The sequence below is a fragment of the Cnephaeus nilssonii genome (genome assembly GCF_951640355.1).
Source record: "Cnephaeus nilssonii genome assembly, chromosome: 20".
Taxonomy (NCBI): domain Eukaryota; kingdom Metazoa; phylum Chordata; class Mammalia; order Chiroptera; family Vespertilionidae; genus Cnephaeus; species Cnephaeus nilssonii.
In genome coordinates, this window is record NC_137091.1 from 47,539,149 (window position 1) to 47,563,065 (window position 23,917).

At 46.8% G+C, this 23,917-nt stretch overlaps 1 protein-coding gene across 2 annotated transcripts; it reads left to right on the top strand.

The window, feature by feature from the left end:
* Positions 1 to 11,948: 11,948 nt before the first annotated feature.
* LOC307116672 (uncharacterized protein) lies at positions 11,949 to 21,455 on the top strand. 2 transcript variants are annotated; one of them, XM_079800824.1, is made up of 3 exons: positions 11,949 to 12,371; positions 13,352 to 13,478; positions 19,358 to 21,455. In XM_079800824.1, the coding sequence occupies exons 1-3, from the start codon at positions 12,171 to 12,173 to the stop codon at positions 20,356 to 20,358; spliced, it is 1,329 nt and encodes a 442-aa protein (XP_079656950.1). In that variant the 5' UTR covers positions 11,949 to 12,170; the 3' UTR covers positions 20,359 to 21,455. The 2 variants fall into 2 exon arrangements, with proteins under 2 accessions (XP_079656950.1, XP_079656949.1); XM_079800823.1 differs by having other exon boundaries at positions 11,951 to 12,371; positions 19,132 to 21,455.
* The last annotated feature ends 2,462 nt before the right edge of the window (positions 21,456 to 23,917 follow it).

Genomic DNA, 23,917 nt, shown 5'->3' on the forward strand with positions numbered 1-23,917 from the left:
TTATTGGCTGTGGGTGCTGCTAAGGGCGATGGCGTGGGGGTCTATTACCATACTCCCTCTATGAGATAGCATAAGTTTCTTTTTTAAAAAAATATGTTTTATTGATTTTATATATATATATATATATATATATATATATATATATATATACACATTATTGATTTTTTACAGAGAGGAAGGGAGAGGGATAGAAAGCCAGAAACATCAATGAGAGAGAAACATCGATCAGCCGCCTCCTGCACACCCCCCACTGGGGATGTGCCCGCAACAAAGGTACATGCCCTTGACCGGAATCGAACCCCGGACCCTTGAGTCCGCAGGCCGACGCTCTATCCACTGAGTCAAACCAGTTTCGGCTTTTATTGACTTTTTTACAGAGAGGAAGGGAGAGGGAGATAGAGTTAGAAACATTGATGAGAGAGAAACATCAGTCAGCTGCCTCCTGCACACCCCCTACTGGGGATGTGCCCGCAACCAAGGAACATGCCCTTGACCTGAATCAAACCTGGGACCCTTGAGTCCACAGGTGGACTCTATCCACAGAGCCAAACCGGTTATGGCTAGGATAACTTTCATTTAAATTCGTCAAAAGTTCCATACATAATCTAGGCCCTTGTGTATTTGAATGTTTAAATTTGCAAAGATTAGCATTTTGTTATCTAAAATGAATGTACCATCATGGATGTTGTGGCTCAATTGCTTGGGTGTGATCCCATGCATTGAAGGGTTACCAGTTGGATTTTTGTACTTCTGCCTGGGTTGTGGGCTAGCTCCCGGGAATTGGGTGTGCAGAAAGCCACGGGTCGCCGAAACCGGTTTGGCTCAGTGGATAGAGCGTCAGCCTGCGGACTCAAGGGTCCCGGGTTCGATTCCGGTCAAGGGCATGTACCTTGGTTGCGGGCACATCCCCAGTGGGGGGTGTGCAAGAGGCAGCTGATTGATGTTTCTCTCTCATCGATGTTTCTAACTCTCTATCCCTCTCTCTTCCTCTCTGTAAAAAATCAATAAAATATATTTTTTTAAAAAAAATTAAAAAAAAAAAAGAAAGCCACGGGTCAATGTGGCACTCTTGTATCTTGTTTCTCTCCCTCTCCCTTTTTCTCTTTCCAAAAAAAAAAATTTTTGCTATCTGGCATGGCTCAGTTATTGAGTTTCAACTTACGAACCAGGAGGTCATGGTTGGATTCCCAGTCAGGGTACATGCCTGGGCCCTTAGCTAGATCCAGTGTGGGCCATGCAGGAGGCAACTGATAAATGATTCTCACTCATTGATGTTTCTCCCAACCAGAAAACTCCAGACTCTCCCTGCATTTCCCAGGCCAAGCACTTCTCACTTTGCCAATGCCCACCAATCACCTTTGTCTTTGGGTATATTTAGTAAGAAATGGGACCTATAAGAAGCCAGTGACTCTGCTGCAGGGAAGCAGGTGCTATGGGCACTCAGGTCTCATTGTGTTATGCCCACCTGGGTATCTCCAGCAGAATCATTGGAACTCCCTGGATCTCAGTTGGCTGAATGTGACAAGCAGATTATTGATGGCGCTTACTTTGACCTTCCAAGATCAATAAAAGTAACAAGCTGAGTATTTGCTGCCAGGATTCCACCGTGAAAAAATTCACTATCAGGAAAATGAAGTCAGCTCCCCAAGTTTACACCACAGACAAGTGTCAGATTCAAGGGGCTGGATTTTAACCATTATTTTCTCCAGCGTCAGACACAGTCTCTACCACTGATGTGCAGCCCTCACTGGAGCAGGTGCAGCATGAGGACCAGGGAGGCTCAGCTGCTGCTCCTGTTTCCATGGTTGCAGTTACATGTTTCCTCCCATTCCCTTTACATCTCAGAGCATGTACCTTTGACCTCCCTGTTTTCAGGGCAATCCCATCATTTCTCAGCTGCAGTGGTTTCTCCAGGGGAAACTTCTTTCAGTGTGAGCTGTAATTTGTCTGCCTCCCCTTTGATCCCAGCAGAATCTGACACACAGTAGACCTCGGTAATTTGGCCTGGGCCTCTCCACCTGCGTCCCCATGTTGGGTGTCATGCTGTGACCACATCCACTGTGATGAATTTAACGCCGCAGTTTGACCCTTCAAAAGGTATACCTATGTGGCAGTGACTTTCACCCTGTAGGAGTGGATACAATTGGACATGAATTCTGGGACCTAATATTCGGAAGTGATGCTGGAGTCCTACATGATCCTGGTCTCATTGGACGGGTGCTCACCTCTTATTCATTCATAGGACCCTCTGCCATGTGATTCTGTGCTGTGTATCCCTACTGGCTGAATGAGACAATGGCTCTTACCATGTTTTCCCTGCAGCCTGCATCATGTTCTGGACCCACATCCTCCTTCCCAGCCTCCTGTGTCTGCAACTTGGATCTTTCAGTTGGAACAGAGTCCTTTTGGATATAGCCCTCACTGCAGTACACAGCACAATCGGCCACAACGGAGTTCCTTACTGTGCTTTTCCTAACTTTCTACAGTACCTGACTCTCCAAACAAGATTTTTTGACTGTAGGTGAAGGTGGTTTTTCAGGTGAAGGTGTTTGCTCTTTTGGCTACTTACTCTTTAGGAGTCATTTCCATGTATATGGAGGTATACATGTTAATAACTTTTGGGTTGTATTTCCCCTGTTAATCTATATTCTATCAATTTAATTATGGGCAACCAAAGAACCTAGAAAAGAAGAAGGGAATATTATTTTGGCTCTACAATGTTATTTTTCTCACTTTCACCCACTGAACTCCTTAGAATAAATGAATACTGTTAGTGTTAGGCAAGTGATGAGGTTTTTGGAAGAATTCACAGCAAAGAGAAGACATGCAGAGAGGAAGTTTATTTTACTTTCCAAGATGGGAAAGGGCTAAGTATTGCTAGTTATTACAGGGCAGGGAAGAGAGTGTGGCTTCTGCTTTCCAGCGGTGCCTGTTGCTAAGGACAAGCATTACAGGGGCCTTGGGCTCTGCTGAAGTTGATATGAGGGCTGTCTTTAAAATTTAGTTTGTTTGCTTTCCAGGAGATAGTCTGGCAGATGTATAGGGAGGTGCTTTATCAGTATGTTATGCCCAGTGTTCAGAATCCCCAAAAACCCACCAGGAAGGAGCCAAGGCCCGCTGTAACTGCAAGAACCTTTATTTGTGCTAGCACGAGCTCTCATCTCCAGCAATCACCCGGGAAAAAGAGGTATTTTCTTGCCAGAACAAAGGCTTTACAGGGGGTCCAAAGCAGTGGGCAGGGAGAGCGTTTATGGCCCCCGTGATTGGTCAGGGGCAGCATGAGGGGTCCAGTTACACAGGGGCACACTGGGCAGTTTGCCTAAAGTGGACTGAGTCCACCTCTCTACATTCCTATTGGCAGGTATGTGCAACTGTTACATTCTCGCAGTTTCCAGGGAGGGGCAGCACGGCGGGTACAGAACAAAAGCAACAGAGAAAGGACTTCATGGGATCAAATTAATTTGGTTCTATCATTCCCCCCTTTGTCATGAGACTTACAGGCCCAGTCATGGGTCAGTTGGCACCCCCATCTCTTCTTCCGTTGGTAGAGGCTTATGCCGAGTGTGTAGCACCATCGTCTGCATGACCCCTACTCATTCCTTGATGAACTGAACTAATCTATTGATGATGTTGGGGCCGAAGGTCAGCAGCAGGAGTAGGATTATAAGGGGCCCAACAAGGGCAGAGAGAAAAGTGGTTAACCAGGGGGACCAGTTGAATAGAGATTCATACCAGGACTGTGATCTCTCTAACCTTCGCTTCTGCAATCCTTCTCTTAAGAGGGCCATAGACTCTCTTACGACCCCGGAGTGATCGCCATAGAAGCAACATTCCTCTCCCAAAGCCGCACAAAGGCCCCCTTGCTGCATGAACAATAAGTCTAATCCCCTTCTATTTTGTAGTACCACCTCCGATAGGGAAGTGAGCGACTCCTGTAGATGAGAGATTGATTTCTCGATTCTTTCTATATCTAAGTCTATGGCTGCCCTCAGGATTCCATAATTCTTGTCCTGGATGACGAGTGAAGATATCCCAGTTCCTGCTCCTGCCAACCCGAGCCCCAAGAGCGCAGCCATAGTCAGGGCGGCAATAGGCTCTCTCTTGCTTCTGGGATTGGCAGAGCCAAACCTGTTAAGTATCTCGTCCCCCGTATGATATACGAGCCTGGGGATCAACTGGACGAGTATGCAAAAGCCTTCCCTCGGGGAGTTGAGGACTGTTGAGTGGATGCAGGGAGCGAGGCCACTGGAACAGGCCCACCAGGTATTCTCAGGGGGAAGTAGATACACTGTCTTTTTTTTTTTTTTTTAAATATATTTTATTGATTTTTTACAGAGAGGAAAGGAGAGGGACAGAGAGCTAGAAACATCGATGAGAGAGAAACATCGACCAGCTGCCTCCTGCACACCCCCTACCGGAAATATGCCCGCAACCAATGTACATGCCCTTGACCGGAATCGAACCTGGGACCTTTCAGTCCACAGACCGACGCTCTATCCACTGAGCCATACCGGTTTCGGCTAGATACACTGTCTTATTGGGAACAGTACGGACCTCATTACAGAGATGCGACTGTGGGGGGGGGGGGGTGCACGTGGCCTATGCCAGTCCCCTGCCCTGTTACTGTCTGGAGGGTTAGCCTTGCAGCTTTAAGGTTGGGGATCATAGGGGGTGGCCGGCCGAACATGATCTCATAAGGAGTAAAACCCAGGGTGTAGGGGGAGTTCCTAACCTGGTAAAGGGCATATGGAAAGAGAGCCACCCAGTCCCCGCCAGTCTCCATGGTCAGTTTGGTAAGGGTCTCTTTTAGAGTTCTATTCATCCTCTCTACCTGCCCTGAGCTTTGGGGCCTATAAGCGCAATGCAACTTCCAGTTTGCCCCATTGGCCTTGGCCACTGCCTGCGTTACCTGCGAGACAAAGGCTGGTCCATTGTCCGACCCTATCTCAGCGGGAAAACCGTACCTGGGCAAGATGTCTTCCAGCAGCTTCTTAGCCACCGTGTGAGCTGTTTCATGCTTAGCTGGGTATGCTTCTACCCATCCGGAGAAGGTGTCTACAAATACTAGAAGATATTTATAGCCATACTTTCCTGGTTTAACCTCAGTGAAGTTGACCTCCCGTTGTGCTCCAGGCTTGGTTCCTCTGAGCCGGGTTCCTTTTTCACTCGGTCCGGTTCTCGCATTTGTGAGTTGACAGGTCTTGCAGGCAGATACAACCTACTCTATTTTAATGTCCTGCTGGTGGATCTTAATTTTGGCGTGTCGGATTAAGTCCTTTAATTTGCGTGCCCCCAGGTGAGTGGACCGGTGCATGTGATTTATCATGGAGACTCCAAGCTGGTCTGGCAGCATGAGCTCCCCTTGCGGTGTATACCACCACCCCTTCTCCTCCTGTGCTTGGGGAAGCTTCCTAATGCGCTGTAACTCCTCCAGGGGATACCCTGGCTGAACTGGCAGAACTGGGTCCCCTGGGTCTGGGAGCTGTAGGGCCATGGTGGGGATCGGAGAAAGGGCTACCGCCTTGGCTGTCTGGTCGGCCCTGCGGTTTCCTCTTGCCACTGGGTCGTCAGCCTTCTGGTGCCCTTGGCAGTGTATGATGGCCAATTTGGCGGGGAGCCATAAGGCCGAGAGCAAGTCAAGTATCTCCTGTTTATTCTTTATAGTCCGCCCCTCTGCTGTCAGTAACCCTCTTTCATGGTAGATTGCCCCATGAACATGAGCGGTGGCGAATGCATAACGGCTGTCTGTGTAGATGTTGAGCCGCCTGCCAACTCCCAGTGTCAGGGCCTTGGTGAGGGCCACAAGCTCTGCTCTCTGGGCTGATGTCCCGGAGGGCAGGGCCTCTGCCCACACAGTGTCCGTCTCAGTGACCACAGCTGCACCCGCATACCTGCTTCCGTCCCGTACGAAGCTGCTTCTGTCCGTGAACCAGGTGACGTCTGCATCAGGAAGGGGCTGGTCGGTCAGGTCCTTCTGGAGCCCATGCACTTGTTCCAGGATCCCTGCACAGTCATGTAGGGGGGCATCTAGGTCGGGGTCGGGCAGCAAGGTGGCAGGATTGAGGGCCGCACTGGGAAGAAACCACACTCTGGGAGGGTTGAGGAGACTCTGGTGGTGGGTTATACGTGCGTTGCTCATCCATCTGTCAGGAGGCTGCCTCAGGACTCCCTCAATGGCGTGTGGGGTGGTGATCCAGACTTCCTGCCCCAGGGTCAGCTTGTCAGCGTCTTTGACTAAAAGCACAGTTGCCGCAATAATCCTTAGGCACAGTGGCCAGCCGGCAGCTACAGGGTCTAACTTCTTGGACAAATAAGCCACTGGGCGGCTCCAGGGGCCTAGGGTTTGAGTCAGGACCCCTTTCGCTATTCCTTAGTGTTCATCTACGAAGAGATGGAATGGCTTCATTATATCTGGCAGGCCCAGGGCCGGAGCGCTTAGGAGGGCTTTCTTTAACTGCTTAAAGGCTGTCTCCTCTCTCTCAGTCCATTCAAATGCCTTTCCCTCCTTGGTTGCCTCGTATAGGGGCCTGGCAATCTTCGAAAAACCTGGTATCCAGAGGCGGCAATAGCCAGCCGATCCTAGGAATTCCCTTACTTCCCTTCGGGAGGCGGGGGTTGGGATTTTCAAAACAGTCTCTTTTCTGGCATCTGACAGCCGCCACTGTCCACCCTCCAGGATGTATCCCAGGTAACTCACCCTTTTTCTGCATATCTGGGCCTTCTTCGCAGAAGCCCGGTACCCAAGGGCCCCCAGGGAGGCCAGCGGGTCCCTTGTCCCCTGCTTGCAGTCCTCAGCCGTGTCCGCTGCAATCAGGATATCGTCCACATACTGAAGGAGAGTGAGGAAGGGGTGTGTTCTCCGGTACTCACCCAGGTCCTCGTGCAGGGCCTCGTCGAAGATGGTGGGCGAGTTCTTGAACCCCTGAGGCAGCCGGGTCCACGTCAGTTGTCCGCTGCAGCCCTCTTCCGGGTCATGCCACTCGAAGGCGAACAGGGGTTGACTGCGGGGTGCCAGCGGCAAACTGAAAAAGGCATCCTTCCAATCTAACACAGTATACCAGACACGGGAGGGCGCCAGAGAGCTTAAGAGAGTGTATGGGTTGGGGACCATTGGGGGTATGTCCATAACTCTTTTATTTACTTCCCGGAGGTCCTGTACCGGCCGGTAGTCATTCGCGTGAGGCTTCTTGACTGGCAGGAGTGGGGTGTTCCAGGCAGACTGGCAGGGGACCAGCACCCCTAGGCCCCTCAGTCTCCGAATGTTTGGCTGAATTCCCTTCCGGGCCTCCTGAGGCAAGGGGTACTGTTTGATTCTTACCGGGCCTTCCCCTGGTTTTAACTCTCCCAGGACTGGGGCCCTGTGGGCGGCGAGCCCCACTCCCCCTGTTTCTGCCCAAGCCGTGGGGAACTCCTGCAGCCATTCGTCCATGCTGTCCTCTTCTGGAGAGGCTTTTTGGTGAAGCCGGTACTCATCCTCCAGCCTCATGGTCAGGACCTGAATGGGGTGGCCCTCGCCATCAGTAACCTGAGGTCCCCCCGTGTCTGAAAGTTATCTGAGCTCCGATCTTAGTGAGCAAGTCTCGTCCTAACAGGGGGTAGGGGCATTCCGGAATTACCATAAAAGAGTGGGATACCCGTCCCGTCCCTAAATCCACCGTTCTTCGGGTAGTCCATGAGTACTGGCTCATACCAGTTGCCCCTTGCACCCAAGACTTCTTATTTGCTAATTTTCCTTGAGGCGTATGGAGGACCGAGTGTTGCGCTCCAGTGTCGACAAGGAAGTCAATAGGGGTCCCCTCCACTCTAAGAGTTACCCTGGGCTCGGGGTGGGGGTCCGAACCCCGACTCCCCTAATCACTCAGTTCATCCAGCTCCAGAACCTTTACTCGATCCGCTCCGCCACCCTTTTTGCTGGCCCTCTTCGGACACTCTTGTTTCCAGTGCCCTATCTCCCTACAGTAAGCACACTGATCTTTCTGCAGCTTCCGCCTCCCGCCCCGGGCGGTCCCCTTACCGTCTTCCTGGCTGCCGGCGAGTCGGCGGTTCCGTACCTCGGGAGAGTCCACGGTGGTGGCGAGCAGGATCTTAGCTAGGTCTCGGGTTTGTTTGCTGCTAGCAGCCGCCGCAACGTGAGCCTGCCTTTCTTCCGGGGGCTCTCTGTTATTTTACACCTTCTCAGCTACCTCCAGCAGGTCCTTTAAACTCTTCTCCCCTAGTCTATCTACTTTCTGCAGTTTCCTTCTAATGTCTGTGGCCGATTGGTTTACAAAGGCCATGACCACAGCCGCCCTGTTATTGGGAGCCTCTGGATCCATGGGGGTGTAGGTACGGAATGCCTCCATGATCCGCTCCAGAAAGGCAGCCGGGGACTCATCTCTTTCCTGTTGAACATTCCCTATCTTGGCCAGATTAGTCGGCTTCCTAGCAGCCATGCGGAGACCCCCCATTAGAGTCTGGCGGTAGACCGGAGCCTCTCCTTACCTTCTGCCATGTTGAAATCCCATTCAGGCCTAGTCAGGGGAAAGGAAGCATCTATTAGGGCTGCGTTGGTGGTGGGATTTCCATCCACGCCCGGAACTAATTTCGGGGCTTCGTTGAGGATCCTCTTCCTCTCCTCGGTGGTGAATAGGACCTGCAAAAGCTGCTGACAGTCGTCCCAAGTCGGCTGATGGGTGAAAAGGACAGAGTCTAACAAGTCAATAAGCCCTGCCGCCTTCTCGGAGAACTTAGGATTCTGAGCCTTCCAGTTGTACAGGTCACTAGTGGTGAAGGGCCAATAGTGAAAGGGCTGATTTCCCTTCGCATCTGGGGGCCCTGCCGCTCGTAAAGGCAGAGCCTTTACCGTGGAGTTGGCGGCCGAGATAAACAATTCCCTCTGAGCCCTTTGTCTGGTGAGGGACGGCCTCCCCGAAGGAACCGGAACCCCTCCCCTTTCTGCTGCCGGAACTCCTCCTCCCCTCTTTGCCGCCGGAGCCCCTCCTCCCCTCTCTGCCGCCGGAGCTGCGCCTGCCTCTCCCGGCGGTGGAGGACTGCCCCCCTTGTGAGCTACTAGGGGGCTGGTATGGTGGAGGAAAGATTAATTCCTCTTCAGTACCCCCCTGCAAGACGGGGTAGAGGGGTGCTGAAGGCGGGGTGAGGTCCTGCTTCTCCTTTACCTTCTCCGTTTCTTGTAAGGCAAGTATGGCTTTCGGCTCTGGGGGGCGTGGGGACAGAAAGGGCTTAAGCCAGGAGGACGGATCTTCCACGAGGTCCTGCCAAGTAATAATGTAAAGAAGTTGATTAGGATGTCCCTTCTTGGGCTGAGAGACGATGTCCCTCACCCGGTGGATGGTGGGGAGGTCGAAGGTCCCCTACGGTGGCCACCCGACACTAAAAGTCGGCCACTACCTAGAACAAAAAGTTTGCCACCGGTCCTTCCGGACCTCCACACTGAGGTTGCTAGCTCTTCCCTTAACCTCTTTGAAATGATCAATCATAATGCTTAAAGGAGTGGTTTGAGTCTGTCCCATAGCATCCGTCAAGAGAGTCCACAAAACAAAACAAAAACAAATCAACACACACAAACAGAGGATCCTTAAGACAAGCCTTCCAGCGCGAGTTCCTTGGAGCAAAACCAAAAGGGTGGGAGCGACCCACCTCGTCCCAGAAGCTCGAGGGGAATACATGTTCCTCCTGAGGGGAATACATGTCCCTCCTGAAGGAGGATCAAGATGTCTCCCGATTCCTCCCGCCCGTGGTCCTCCAGCGCGTCCGCCTAGACCGCTTCGGGCACTGCTAGAAATTCAGATTTGAGCTCACACAAGAGACAAAAGACAAAACAGACACCTACCGTGGCCAGTCAGGTTCTCCGGGTTTGGGGTCCCTCGGGGGGCTTGGGGATCCCGGACGGGCCCCCAAATGTTATGCCCAGTGTTCAGAATCCCCAGAAACCCACCAGGAAGGAGCCAAGGCCCGCTGTAACTGCAAGAGAACCTTTATTCGTGCTAGCACGAGCTCTCATCTCCAGCAATCACCGGGGAAAAAGAGGGCTTTTCTTGCCAGAACAAAGGCTTTAAAGGGGGTCCAAAGCAGTGGGCAGGGAGAGCGTTTATGGCCCCCGTGATTGGTCAGGGGCAGCATGAGGGGTCCAGTTACACAGGGGCACACTGGGCAGTTTGCCTAAAGTGGACTGAGTCCACCTCTCTACATTCCTATTGGCAGGTATGTGCAACTATTACATTCTCGCAGTTTCCAGGGAGGGGCAGCACGGCGGGTACAGAACAAAAGCAACAGAGAAAGGACTTCATGGGATCAAATTAATTTGGCTCTATCACCTTCCTTTCTGAAATCAATTTAAAAATGTTTTAAAAAAAGAAAACATAAGGAAGTAGACATTACAAGCATGGTGAAGTAGGCAATGAGAGCTCTGGTGGGACTCCATTGTTTGGGCAACAAGGTTGTTAATCTTTCCATGATAATAGGCAGTTCTTAAATGAGAATGGACCACATTCTCCCAGGTCTAAGATTGACCCCCAGGTCCAGGGGATATAAAACTCCCAGGCAGGTTAGAAAGTCCTTTCTGTAACCAGAAAGAGGCAATCACAGTTAACATGGGATGATTAATATTTCCTATAACCATAGCTAGTCCCCAATATTTATATTTTTGCCCCTAGCAGGTACAGGATAGTTAACAGTCAGCAATTAATATGATAACAATAACAAGATGGGGAAAACTTTTTCAGTGTTTGTGGTTTTAAGGGGAGAAGGGGGAGAGAAGAGAAAATTATTTGTCATTCCAAAAGCATGTTATCAGGTATGTTATCCAAGATGTAAATAGGTTAGAGATAGGCTCAGTTAAGGTGAAGATTGATGTTTGTTAGGCAAAAATACTATTCAAGGATGTAATGACTCACTATGAATTGCTTTTTGTTAGAAAATTTTAATTTCAGACTATCCCTTTTGGTTACCCTAGGTCTCTGAGTTGGTAAGGCCACCACTCAGGCCTCCAGGGATCAAGTAGGGTTTAATATGTGGCCCTTTTTTGTTCACAAACTCTTCTACTTTTTCCAAAATTTATTTATTTTAATATATTTATTGATTTCAGAGTGGAAGGAAGAGGGAGAGAGAGATAGAAACATCAATGATGAGAAAGAATCATTGATCAGCTGCCTCCTGCATGCCCCCCACCAGGGATGGAGGCCGCAGCCCAGGCATGTGCCCTTGGCTGGAATCAAACCTTCAGTTTGCAGGTTGATGCTCTATCCACTGAGCAAAACTGGCCAGGGCCAAAATTTATGTATGTCAATAGAAGTAAAAATTATAATGAAATCAGAGAGTTCCAACTTTTCTATTTCAAAGGCAGGGCCTACATTCCTGGGTTATATTTGTCAAATACATATACCATAGTGTAAGTAGGTCATCTACGTGATAAAATTTTTCAGACTCTTTAATGCAGGCATTCCTCTGTAATTATGACTACTATATTTGGATCACAGATAATGTGTGTGTGCTTTTAAATATGGGTTTTTAAAAATTGATTTCAGAGAAAGGAAGGGAGAAGGGAGAGGGAGAGACAGAGAAACATCAATGATGAGAGAGAATCATTGATCCGCTGTCTCCTGCAAGCTCCCTACTCGGGATCAAGATCAAAATGGGCATGCACCCTGACAAGTAATTGAACCATAACCTCCCAGTTCACTGGTCAACACTAAACCATTCAGTGACATTGGCCAGGCCAGGTTATCTCCTTTCAACAACATGGACTCAAGTCCCTTCGCCAGGAAAAGATGACAACTTTCTTTAGCCATTTTTCAGATGTTTCTCCTGAGGACGTGACATTTCATACCCCTGCAGTGATGATCTCCGTGTTTTCTACAGGAGTGATGTGTAAGGTGACCAGACATCCCGCTTTTGGCAGGACTGTTCGGCCAAAAGCGGGACTTCTGGTCACCCTAGTGATGTGGTGGGGAAAAAAACGCAGATCCCTTTCTTGGACTCAATGACTACATTACCCAGAACACCCTGCGTGGAATACCAACAGTTTAGCCAATCAAGGGTCAGAATAAGTGTTTAGAGCGAAGCTTAATGCTAAGGGGCGGGACTTCCGGCACCCTCACACTGCGCATTTTGCCTCTACGCACACTCCGTTTGCTACCTGTGTGGAGGCTCCAGCTCGCAGGGTCCCAGTGGAGATGCCCCGACAGAGAAGGCACGAGAGTCGTGGCGCACACAGCACTGGCGCGGGCGTCAAGCTCGGGGTCCCCACCCGGGTGACCCGCTCCATGACCGGAAAAGGGACCGCCGTTCCAGCGGCGGCCGCTTCTCCCGCCGCTGCCCCCGGGCTCTGCACACACAGTCCGTTGGCGGCGCCCGCCCAGAGGCGCGGGGCTGAGGTGAGTGCGCGTCCCCCGGGCCCCCGCCGCCTCCTCACACCGAACGGGACCGCCCGGGTGCGGGCGGCTGTCAGGTCCGCCAGCTCAGTCCGCGTGGAGGACCGTGAGGAAGGCGGAGGGGAGAGGAGCGTTGTGGCTTCTGAGGCACAGCCAGTGCAGGGCGGAGAGGACACGGCTGACTGGCATCTGAGGTTCCCTGAGGGTGTGGGCTGTGAGGATTGGCGGACAGATCAGAGGCTGCAGGGAGGACGTCACAGCCTCAATCCGGGCTTTTCGGGCTGTGGCGACCCTCAGAGGACTGGATTTGGTCTGCATCCGGCTGGACTATGGTACAAGCACTCTCGGATACCATATAGTCCAATTTCATGGTTGATCTCCTGGGATGGAGTAGGAAGGGGACAGAGCTGAGGGAGTGAACTTGGGGTGTGAAGAAGGAAGACATTACACAGTGGTGAGCACATCTAGAGAAAGAGGACATATGAGCTGATGGTGCTGGGGACCTGGGGTGGAGACTTAAGGGTGAAGCATAAGCCCTGGTTGTCTTTATCTTTACGGCATGATCTGGGAGATGGTAGTGGTATTGCTTGGCAGGAAGGCTGGGGCCCTGCAGGCATGGCCCAGAGCTTAGATGCATGCCCTCCCAGGTCCCAAACCCTCTGCTGTACCTGAGGGCAGTAACAGTGAGTAATGGGACTGTGATAAGAGATCAGTCTGCAGTGGCATTAGGGCCTGGTGTCCACACTAAACTGGGGAGCCCAGGAGGAGGTTGAGGGCAGGGAAGCTGTGTAAGGAGTAGGATTGTGGGTTCTCAGAAAGACAGCTTTGGTTTCAATAGTTTAAATTCTGGGAGTTTAAAAATGGCTGCGGAGTAAGTGGGTGCTACCCAGACACACTCCCAGGACCAAAGTGGAATTGCAACTAAAATACAAAAAAAAAAAGAAAAAAAAAACCTGAATAATCAATTGTCTCCATGCTGACAGGTTGGTGTGACCTTTGAGGACATTGCCCTGTTCTTCTCCAGGGAGGAATGGAGCCTCCTTGATGAGGGTCAGAGACAGCTGTACCTGAATGTGATGCTGGAGAACTTTGAAATTCTATCCTCGCTGGGTAAGACCCTCACTTGTACCAATGACATGGACTTGCCATTACATATCCTCATGCCCCTTTACCCAGGATGTGCTCTGTCCTCACTGCTTGACTTTCTGTTTTTGGGGGCCTTGCTGTTCTTGGTAGGCCTGGTTTGTTTGCTCTGCCCTTTTCTTTTTCTGCAATCACAGTACCTCCTGTACTGAACTCCTAGGGAGGGATTTGGGGTTGTTATTGTGGCAGGGAGCCTAATGGATTCCTCCTTGATTAGTGAGGAAAAGCATTTTTTATATTCCTGTTGGTCATTTGTACATATTTTTGGAAAAATTGCCTCTACATCTTTGGCCTATTTTTAAAAAATATTTTTTTATTGATTTCAAAGAGCACAGGTGAGGGAGAGAGAGATAGAAATATCAATGATGAAAGAGAATCATTGCGTGCTCGCTTCGGCAGCACATATACTAAAATTGGAGAATCATTGATAGGCTGCCTCCTGCATGTCCTGGCATGTTTCCTAACCGGAAATGGAATCCTGACCACCTAGTTCATAGGTTAACACTTACTCACCGAGCCACATCTGCCCGGGCTAGCCAATTTTTTTTTTCTTTCACTTTTTTAATTTTATTTCAAGAAAAATGATTTTAAATATAATAATGTTTAAATATAATAATGCAACGTACCTTAATATTTCAAGAAAAGCAATCTTAAATATAATAATGTTACATGAAATAAACATTATTATCTCAAGAAAAATGAACTTTTACATAATAACTAGAGGCCCGATGCATGATGATTCGTGCAAGAATGGGTCTTCCTTCTCCTGGCTGCCAGCACCACCTTCGCTCCGGCCCAGAGCCGGCTTTCTGCCTTTGCTCTGTCCCAGAGCCACCTTTCCACCTTCCCAAGCTGCCCAGAGGCCCAGAGCAGCTAGGGCATCCCGTCCTGCCCCCAGCCACTCTACGCCTGAATGTGCAAATTAACCCTCCATCTTTGTTGGATTAATTTGCATACTCACTCCTGATTGGCTGGTGGGCATCATGAAGGTACAGTCAATTTGCATCTTACTCTTTTATTAGTGTAGATATTAATATTTCAGAATAAAAGGATTTTAAGTATAATAATATTACCACAAAGTTGTAGGAAATACTAAAAATCTACAAAGAACAGGATTACTTCTATTCTGTAATATTTTTTTTCCCTCTGGCTCTATTTTTGTTCATCAGTTTATATTGTTCATTATATTCCACAAATGAATGAGATCATATGATACTTATCTTTCTCTGACTAGCTTATTTTGCTTAGCATGATGCTTTTAAAGTCTATTTTGTCAGATACGTGTATTGCTACTCCAGGTATTTTTTGTTTTCCATTTTCATGGAAACTTTTTTTCCATCCCTTCACTTTCATCCTGTGTGTGTCTTGTTTTGAGGTGGGTCTCTTGTAGATAACATATAGTTGGTTCATGTTTTTGTAGCTATTCAGTTACCCTACAGCTTTTGATTGGAACATTAAACTATTTAGAGTTATTATTGAGAGATACTTATTTATAGTCATTTTTAATTCTGTATGGCTAGATTTTTTTCTCTGTTTCTTCTTCTGAGCAATCCCTTTAGCATTTCTTGTAATGCTGGCTTGGTGGTGATAAAGTCGTTGAGCCTTTTTTGTCTGGGAAGCTCTTTATTTGACTGTCTATTTTGAATGATATCCTTGCTGGATATAGTAATCTTCATCTCAGATCCTTGTTTTCCATTACTTTGAGTACCTCATGCCATTCCCTTCTGGCCTGTAGAGTTTCTGATGGGAAATCAGGTATCAGCCTTATGAGAACTCCTTTATAGGTAACAGTTTTCTTTTCTCTTGCTGCCTTTAAGATTCTCTCTTTGTCTTTAATATATATATATATATTTTTTTAAAGTTGGCATGTACAGCCTAGTCAGTGTGACTCGGTGCTTTTTTTTTTTTTTTTAACATATTTTATTGATTTTTTCAGAGAGGAAGGGAGAGGGATAGAGAGCTAGAAACATCGACATCGACCAGCTGCCTCCTGCACACCCCCCACCAGGGATGTGCCCGCAACCAATGTACATGCCCTTGACCGGAATCGAACCTGGGACCTTTCAGTCCGCAGACCGACGCTCTATCCACTGAGCCAAACCGGTTTCAGCTGTCTTTAATATTTATCGCTTATTTTTTAACTATATATTTTTTTGGTTAATGTGTCTCTTGCATACCTTCTATATTTTATATATTAATTATTTATTACATACAGCTACTGACTCGTCCTTTTGCATGTGCTTAGTTGTGCTTTGCAGATATTTTGAGGATTTTGTTTTTTGTTTGTTTGTTTGTTTTAATATATTTTATTGACTTCAGAGAAGAAGGGAAAGAGAGAGATAGAAACATCAATAATGAGGGAAAAGCATTGATTGGCTTCCTCCTGCACGCCCCCTACTGGGGATGGATCCAGAAACCCAGACATGTGCCCTGACTGGGAATTGAACCTGGGACATCTTGGTCCATGAACTTCGGACCTCTTGGTCCATGGGACAACACTCACTTCACTGAGCCACCACAGCTGGGCTGTGGGGTTTTGGTTTTTTTTTTACAAATTCAATGTTTTTGGCTATCCTGCCTTCAGGAAGTTTGGTGTGGCCATTTTCCAGCAGGCTCAGATGCTGTTTACCAGTGTGAACATAAGAAATATTCAAACCTGGAAATAATTTTTGTGAGTTTATTTGGTCCAAACTTTCAACAGTTGCTGGGAAGCAAAATCTTAATGCATTGGTATAATGCTCCTGAGAATGGCAGTTTTGCACCTTATTTGATTTGCACATTACAATCAAAAGAGCAGGTATAAGTGTGTTACATGAAATTCGTTGGTGACAGATTAAGGAGGCAGAAGAGAGCAAAGCAGGGCTACTTCTGGAATTGGACAAAATGTAAAATGATAAATCTTTGACATAGTTGGGTACAGGATAGCTAATAATCAATATTAATATGATGAACGTAGCAATGGGAGTATTTGTACTCTCTGCTATGGTGCATTTGTTGTGCCCTGAGGAATCCCGAAAAAGGGAAGTTACTCTGACATTCCAAAGGGATGTTATCATAGATGCAGAAGATGATAGGCTCAGTTAAGGTAAAGATTGACTTTTGTTGGTAAATATTCTAGCTGAGGACATGTCTACCTGTCATTAACTGCTTTTACTTAGAAAGTTTTAATGTCAGACCATCCTTTGTGGTCACTTTAGGTCTCTGAATTTCCCTGAGCTTGTCACTCTTTACTGATAAAATATTTTTCACACAGAGTAGTTGTGTTTTTATTAGCCTCCAATATAATGTTACCATGTCTTTATTATTTAATTGGTACTCCAAATACTTGTGTGAATTTCCTTCTATATCAGGATATTTGCTTTATTGAGGAGATCTGAAATGAATCCACAATATCTCCAAACAATACGTTCATATGACTTGCAAGTATTTTCTCCCATCCTGTAGATTGCCTTTTAATTTCATTTTGTTAATTGCTTTTGTGATGTGAAGACGCTTTTGCATTTGTTGTAGTTCAGACTGTTTAGTTTTGCCTCTTTGCCTGGTGGTTGGTGTCATATCCAGAAAATCATGTCTAAAGCTAATGTCCAAAGCTTTTTCTCTGGGTCAGTGGTTCTCAACCTTCCTAATGCCACGACCCTTTAATACAGTTCCTCATGTTGTGCTGACCCCCAACCATAAAATTATTTTCGTTGCTACTTCATAACTGTAATTTTGCTACTGTTATGAATCGTAATATATAAGTATCTGTGTTTTCCAATGGTTTTAGGCGACCCCTGTGAAAGGGTCGTTCGACCTCCAAAGGGGTCGCAACCCACAGGTTGAGAACCGCTGCTCTAGGTTGTCTTGAAGTAGTTTTGTGTTTGTTTTTTTAAATATTTTTTATTGATTTCAGAGAGGAAGGGAGATATAGAAACATCAATGATGAGAGAGAATCATTGATCAGCTGCCTCCTGCATGCCCCGCATTGGGGACCGAACCTGCAACCCAGGCATGTGCCCTTGACTGGAATCGAATCTGGGACCCTTCAGTCTACAGGCCAACTCTCTATCCACTGAGCCAAACCTTGTAGGGCTTGAAGTAGTTTTAAGTTTTGGGATTGTCATTTAATTATTTCATTCTGTTTGAGTTTATTTTGTTCAGTGGTGTTCAGTTTTGTTGTTTTACCTGTGAATATTCATTTTTTACCAGCACCATTCATTGAAAAAACTATCTTTTCTTTCTTGTGTGTCTTGTGGTTTTTGTTCATGGATACTTGAATGTATGTGCCTGGGTTTATTTCGGGTTTCTCTGTTCTGTTCTGTTGGTCTTGTCAGGTGGTGGTTGAGTTGCCAGGCAACGTGGTTGGCGGATTCCTTTGTGACGGGTGGTCTGTGTTTCTGTGTTTATTCCAGTATCACACTGTTTGGTTGCTTTGGCTTTGTAATAGAATGAAGTCAGGAAGTTTGATGCCACCAGGTTTGTTTTTGCTCAAGTTTGCTTTTGCTATTCCAGGTCTTTGGGTTCCACACATTTCAAGATTCTGTTTTTATTTCTTTGTTAAATACCATTGGAATTATTATTGGGATATCTTTTAATCTGTAGATTGCTTTGGGTAGTATAGATATTATAAGGGTATTAAATTTCAAATCCTAAAGCACAGATGTCTTTCCATTTGTTTTTGTTTTCTTCAATTTTTTCATCACTGTCTTGAATTCACTGTATAGACCTTTTACCATTTTGGTGGAACTTATTCCTGAGTAGTTTGTTATTGATTCTATTGCAAACTCGACAACTTTCTTCATTTCTCTATCAAAGAATTTATTGTTAATGTGTAGAAATGAAACTGATGTGTGTGTGTGTGTGTGTGTGTGTGTGTGTGTGTGTGTGTGTGTTGACTTTTACATCCTGTAACCTTTACAAAATTTTCATTTATTAATGTTAGGGGAAAGAAATGATATAGCGATAGACAGAAATAGAGAGGTAAACATTAATCTGCTATTCCACCCATCTATGCATTCATTGGCTGTCCCCTGTGTATGTCCTGAAGGGAGATCAAACCCACAACCTCGGGGTACTGGAACCACACTTCCTTTTTTTTTTTTATAATATATTTTATTGATTTTTTACAGAGAGGAAGGGAGAGGGACAGAGAGCTGGAAACATCGATGGGAGAGAAACATCGACCAGCTGCCTCCTGCACACCCCCCAACGGGGATGTGCCCGCAACCAAGGTACATGCCCTTGACCGGAATCGAACCTGGGACCCTTCAGTTCGCAGACCGACGCTCTATCCACTGAGCCAAACTGGTTTCTGCTGGAACCACACTTTCAAGGAGCGAGCCACCTAGCCAGGGCTCTGAATTTTTTTTAATTTCAGAAGCTCATAGTGGAATCTTGACATTTTTCTCTATGTAGTCATGTCATCTGCCAACATATCATATGATAGATACCTTGTGGTTCATACAGTCAGGGGTAATACTTTTTCTTTTTTTTAACAAAAGCTCCTAGCTAATTTGAACTATGCTCTTCCTTGGTTTTTAAGATTTTGAAACTGATTTTTATAAAAATAGGAAGAGGGATAGTGAGAAAATTTAATGAGAGCAAAACATTGATTGCCTGCCTCCTGTATGTCCCCTCCCAGGGATAGAACCTGCAAACCCAGCATTTGCCCTGTCCAAGAATGTAGTCGGCATGTTTTTGGTGCATGGGATATCACCCAAGCAACTGAGCCACACGGGAGAAAAGCCTTATAAAGGGAGTGAATGTGGGAAGTCTTTTACCAGGAGCACTGACCTTTGTGATCATCAAGGAGTTCACACTAGAGAAAGGCCTTATGAGTGCAGTGAATGTGGGAAATCTTTTCCCAGGAGCACTGACCTTCATCTTCATCAGAGAGTTCACACTGGAGAAAAGCCTTATAAATGCAGTGAATGTGGGAAATCTTTTACCAGGAGCACTGCCCTTCGAGTTCATCAGAGAATGCACACTGGAGAAAGGCCTTATGAGTGCCAGGAATGTGGGAAATCTTTTGCCTGGAGCAGTACCCTTCGTTGTCATCAAAGAATTCACACTGGAGAAAAGCCTTATAAATGCAGTGAATGTGGGAAATCTTTTACCACGACAGGTCACCTTCATCAACATCATCAGAGAATTCACACTGGAGAAAAGCCTTATAAATGTAAGGAATGTGAAAAATCTTTCCCCACTAGTGATGACCTTCATTGTCATCAGAGGGTTCACACTGGAAAAAAGCCTTATAAATGCAGTGAATGTGGGAAATCTTTTACCAGGAGCACTGCCCTTCGAGATCATCAGAGATTACACACTGGAGAAAGGCCTTATGAGTGCCAGGAATGTGGGAAATCTTTTCCCAGGAGCGCTGACCTTCGTCTTCATCACAGAATTCACACTGGAGAAAAGCCTTATAAATGCAGGGAATGTGGAAAATCTTTTATTTATAGCACTCTCCTTTCTCGTCATCAGCGTGTTCACACTGGAGCAAACTCTTATAAATGCAGTGAATGTGGGAAAACTTTATCCACCAGCATTTCCCTTCAAGGTCATCAGAGATTGCACACTGGAGAAAGGCCTCATGTGTGCAGTGAATGTGGGAAATCTTTTACCACTCACATTGCCCTTCACTGTCATCAGAGAATTCACACTAGAAAAAAGTGTTATAAATGCAGTGAATGTGGAAAATCTTTTACCTGGAGCACTGCTCTTCATCGTCATCAGAGACTTCATACAGGAGAAAAGCCTTATAAATGCTGTGAATGTGGGAAATCGTTTGCAAGGAATTATAGTCTCCAGTATCATCACCGAATTCACACTGAAGAAAGACATTATGAGTGCAATTAACATGAGATAGCTCTCAGCCAAATTTCTAAATTTGCTCTGCACATATGAGTTCACATGTGAGACTTTTCTTAGATGTGTAGGAAATGTGTTTTTTTAGTTATGTCTTAACAATAGTATACAAAAATTTGTGAAGTCTCATTTGTCTGAATTGAATCTCATACATTTAAATATCTACATTATGTAAATCCCCCTAGTGACCTCCTCTGCAGCCCTGATCGCCCCCAACTGCCTTCCCTTGCAGGCCTGGTCCCTCCCAACTGCCCTTTCCTGCCAGCCCGGTCACCCCTAACTGCCCTCCCCTGCTGGACTGATTGCCCCCAACTGCCCTCCCTTGCAGACCTGGTCCCTCCCAACTTTGCTGGCCTGATTGCCCACATCTGCCCTTCCTGATGGCCATCTTGTGATGGCCATCTTTGGCCACATGGGGGCGACCATCTTGTGTTGGAGTGATGGTCAATTTGCATATTACCTCTTTATTATATAGGACTAGTGTCCAGTGCACAAAATTCTTGCACGGGGGGTGGGGGGCTGTCCCTCAGCCTGGCCTTCCTCCTCTCCAATCTGGTACCCCTCGAATAATGTCCTGCCTGTTTACAGGGATCAGGCCTAAACCGGCAGTTGGACATCCCTCTCGCAATCCAGGACTGCTGATTGCTGGTGGATAAAGTTTTCCCACATTCACTGCCACCTACCTGCCTGCCTGGTTGCCCCTAACCACTCTGACTGCCAGCCTGCTCGCCCCCAATTGCACCCCCCCACCAGCCTGATCGCCCCCAACTGTCCCCTGTGCCAGCTTACTCGCCCCCAAATGCCCCCCCCCGTTGGCCTGCTTGCCCCCAACTGACCCCGCTGCTTGCCTGCTCGTCCCCATCTGCCCTCCCCACTGGCCTCCTCAACCCCAACTTCACCCCCCCACCATCCTGATCACTCCCAATGGCCCCCCCCACAGGCCTGATCACCCACAACTGCTGTCCCATCCTGGCCTGATCACCCACAACTGCCCTCCCCTCTTGGCCTCTAACCACCTCTACCTTGGCCCCGCCACCATGGCTTTGTCCAGAAGAATGTCCGAAAGGTCTCCTGGAAGGTCTTCCAGTCTAATTAGCATATTACCCTTTTATTAGTATAGATAGAGGCCTGGTGCACAGGTTGGGGCCAACTGATTTGCCCAAAAGGGTGTCCCAAATCAGGGTGGGGGTTCCCTTGGGGTGTGGGGCAGCCTGGGTGAAGGGCGTGTGGTGGTTTGCAGGCCGGACATGCCCCCATGGGGTAAGGGTACCCACTGGGGGGGCGTGACCAACCTGGGTGAGGGGCTGAGGTCTGTTTTCAAGCTGACCACACCCACTTCATGGTGGGGGTTCCCGCTGGGGTTCCTGGCCAGCCTGGGTGAAGGGCTGCTGGCTGTTTGCAGGCTTGCCACACCCCCTTCAGAGTTGGGGGGGGGGGTTCCGCTGGGGTGCCTGGACAGCCTGGGTGAGAGACTGAGGGCTGTTTTCAGGCTGGCCACACCCCCTTCAGTGTGGGGGTCCCCACTGGGGTGCCTGGTCAGCCTGGGTGTGGGGCTGAGGGCCGTTTTCAGGCTTGCCACGCCCCCCAGTGATCCAGGTCCCAGCCCCTCCTTGAGCGGAGGCCAGGGCGGGCTGGAAGCCTGGATCTCCCCCAGTAACCCAGGCGCCAAGCCACTCCTTGAGGTGCGGCCAGGGCAGGCTGGAAGCTTGGCTTTCTCCGTAACCAGGGGCAACCCAAGCCTCCTGCTCACTCCAGTTCCATGGCCGCCGCCATATTTGTTGGATTGATTTACATACTCACTCCTGATTGGCTGGTGGGCATAGCAGAGTGAGGTCAATTTGCATGTTTCTCTTTTAGTAGTGTAGATAATCTTAAAATGTGAATGTATTTCTAATCAGAGGAATATTAATTACATGCTACCTAAAAATTAAAGTTTCTAAGGGTTAAAAATTCAAAAATTGTGAAAATTAATTATGATTTTGGTATAATAGAAAAGCATGAAGCACGAAAATGCATTTTGAAGGAGAAAGAAAATGGTTTCTAAAGCTGGTTATTTCTGAAACTTATAAGATTTCTAAAAAAAAAATTGTAAAAGTTATAGAATGTTTATATAAAAAAAGTTTAAAAAATTGAATAAATGACACAGGCCAATAAGCCAGAATAAGTAGAATAGGGAAATTAAAATAGTTGAACAGCAATTTGTAGCCATTTAGTAAATCCTATCTTCCCTCAACCAAGGACACTTAAGAATAAATGATTTTCATTTTTTCTCCCTAAACAGAGAGTAAATAGCTTATATCAATGTACTTAGGGAAACTAATAGCAGAAATTCAATTAGTGTCATTTGCTGACCCCACTCAAGGACAAATGAAGTTAGAAAATGAACCTTATTTTGCTTATTGCTTTTCTAAAGCAAAAGTTGTATAAATTATTATATGTTATATTAATCAGATATCCAAAAAACTTAGTTATGGGAACTGAAGTTTTACTAGCTTATGTTTGTGTTTAATAGCCTCTTGTCACTTTGAGTGCTATATAATCTTTTTTTTTTAACTTGTCTATATGGCAGGGCAACTATTTTATTCTTTAAAGAATTGTAAATAGTAGTACATATATCTCTTTTTTTCCCCATTGACCTTCCCCCAGCCTCTCCTAGCCCCTGTCGCATGCCTGCATCCCCCTTTCCCCCATGTCTTGTGTCCATTGGTTGAGCTTTATGCATGCATACAAGTCCTTCGGTTGATCTCTTTACCCTTCTCCCCAACATTCCCCAGCCTTCCCTCTGTAATTTGATAGTCTGTTCGATGGTTTACTGCCTCTGTATCTATCTTTTTATTCATCAGGTTATAATGTTCTTTATTTTCCATAAATGAGTGAGGTTGTGGTATTTTTCTTTCATTGCCTGGCTTATTTCACTTAGCATAATGCTCTCCAGTTCCATATATGCTGCTGCAAATGGTAAGAATTCCTTCTTTTTTATAGCAGCATAATATTCCATTGTGTAGATGTACCACAGTTTTCTAATCCACTCATCTGCTGATGGGCATTTAGGCTGTTTCCAAATCTTAGCTATTGTAAATTGCGCTGCTATGAACATAGGGGTGCATATATCCTTTCTGATTGGTGTTTCTAGTTTCTTAGGGTATATTCCGAGAAGTGGGATTACTGGGTCAAATGGGAGTTCCATTTTTAGTTTTTTGAGGAAACTCCATACTGTTCTCCACATTGGCTATACCAGAGTGCACGAGGGTTCCTTTTTCTCCGCATCCTCGCCAGCACTTATCATTTGTTGATTTGTTTATGATAGCCATTCTGACAGGTGTGAGATGGTACCGCATTTTTGTTTTGATTTGCATCTCTTGGAAAATTAATGACTTTGGGCATGTTTTCATATGTCTCTTGGCCTTCCTTATGTCTTCTTTTGAAAAGTATCTATTTAGGTCTGTTGCCCTTTTTTTAAAAAAAACAACAACATATATTTGTATTGGCTTCAGAGAGGAATGGAGAGGGAGAGAGAGTTAGAAACATCAATGAGAAAGAATCATTGATTGGCTGCCTCC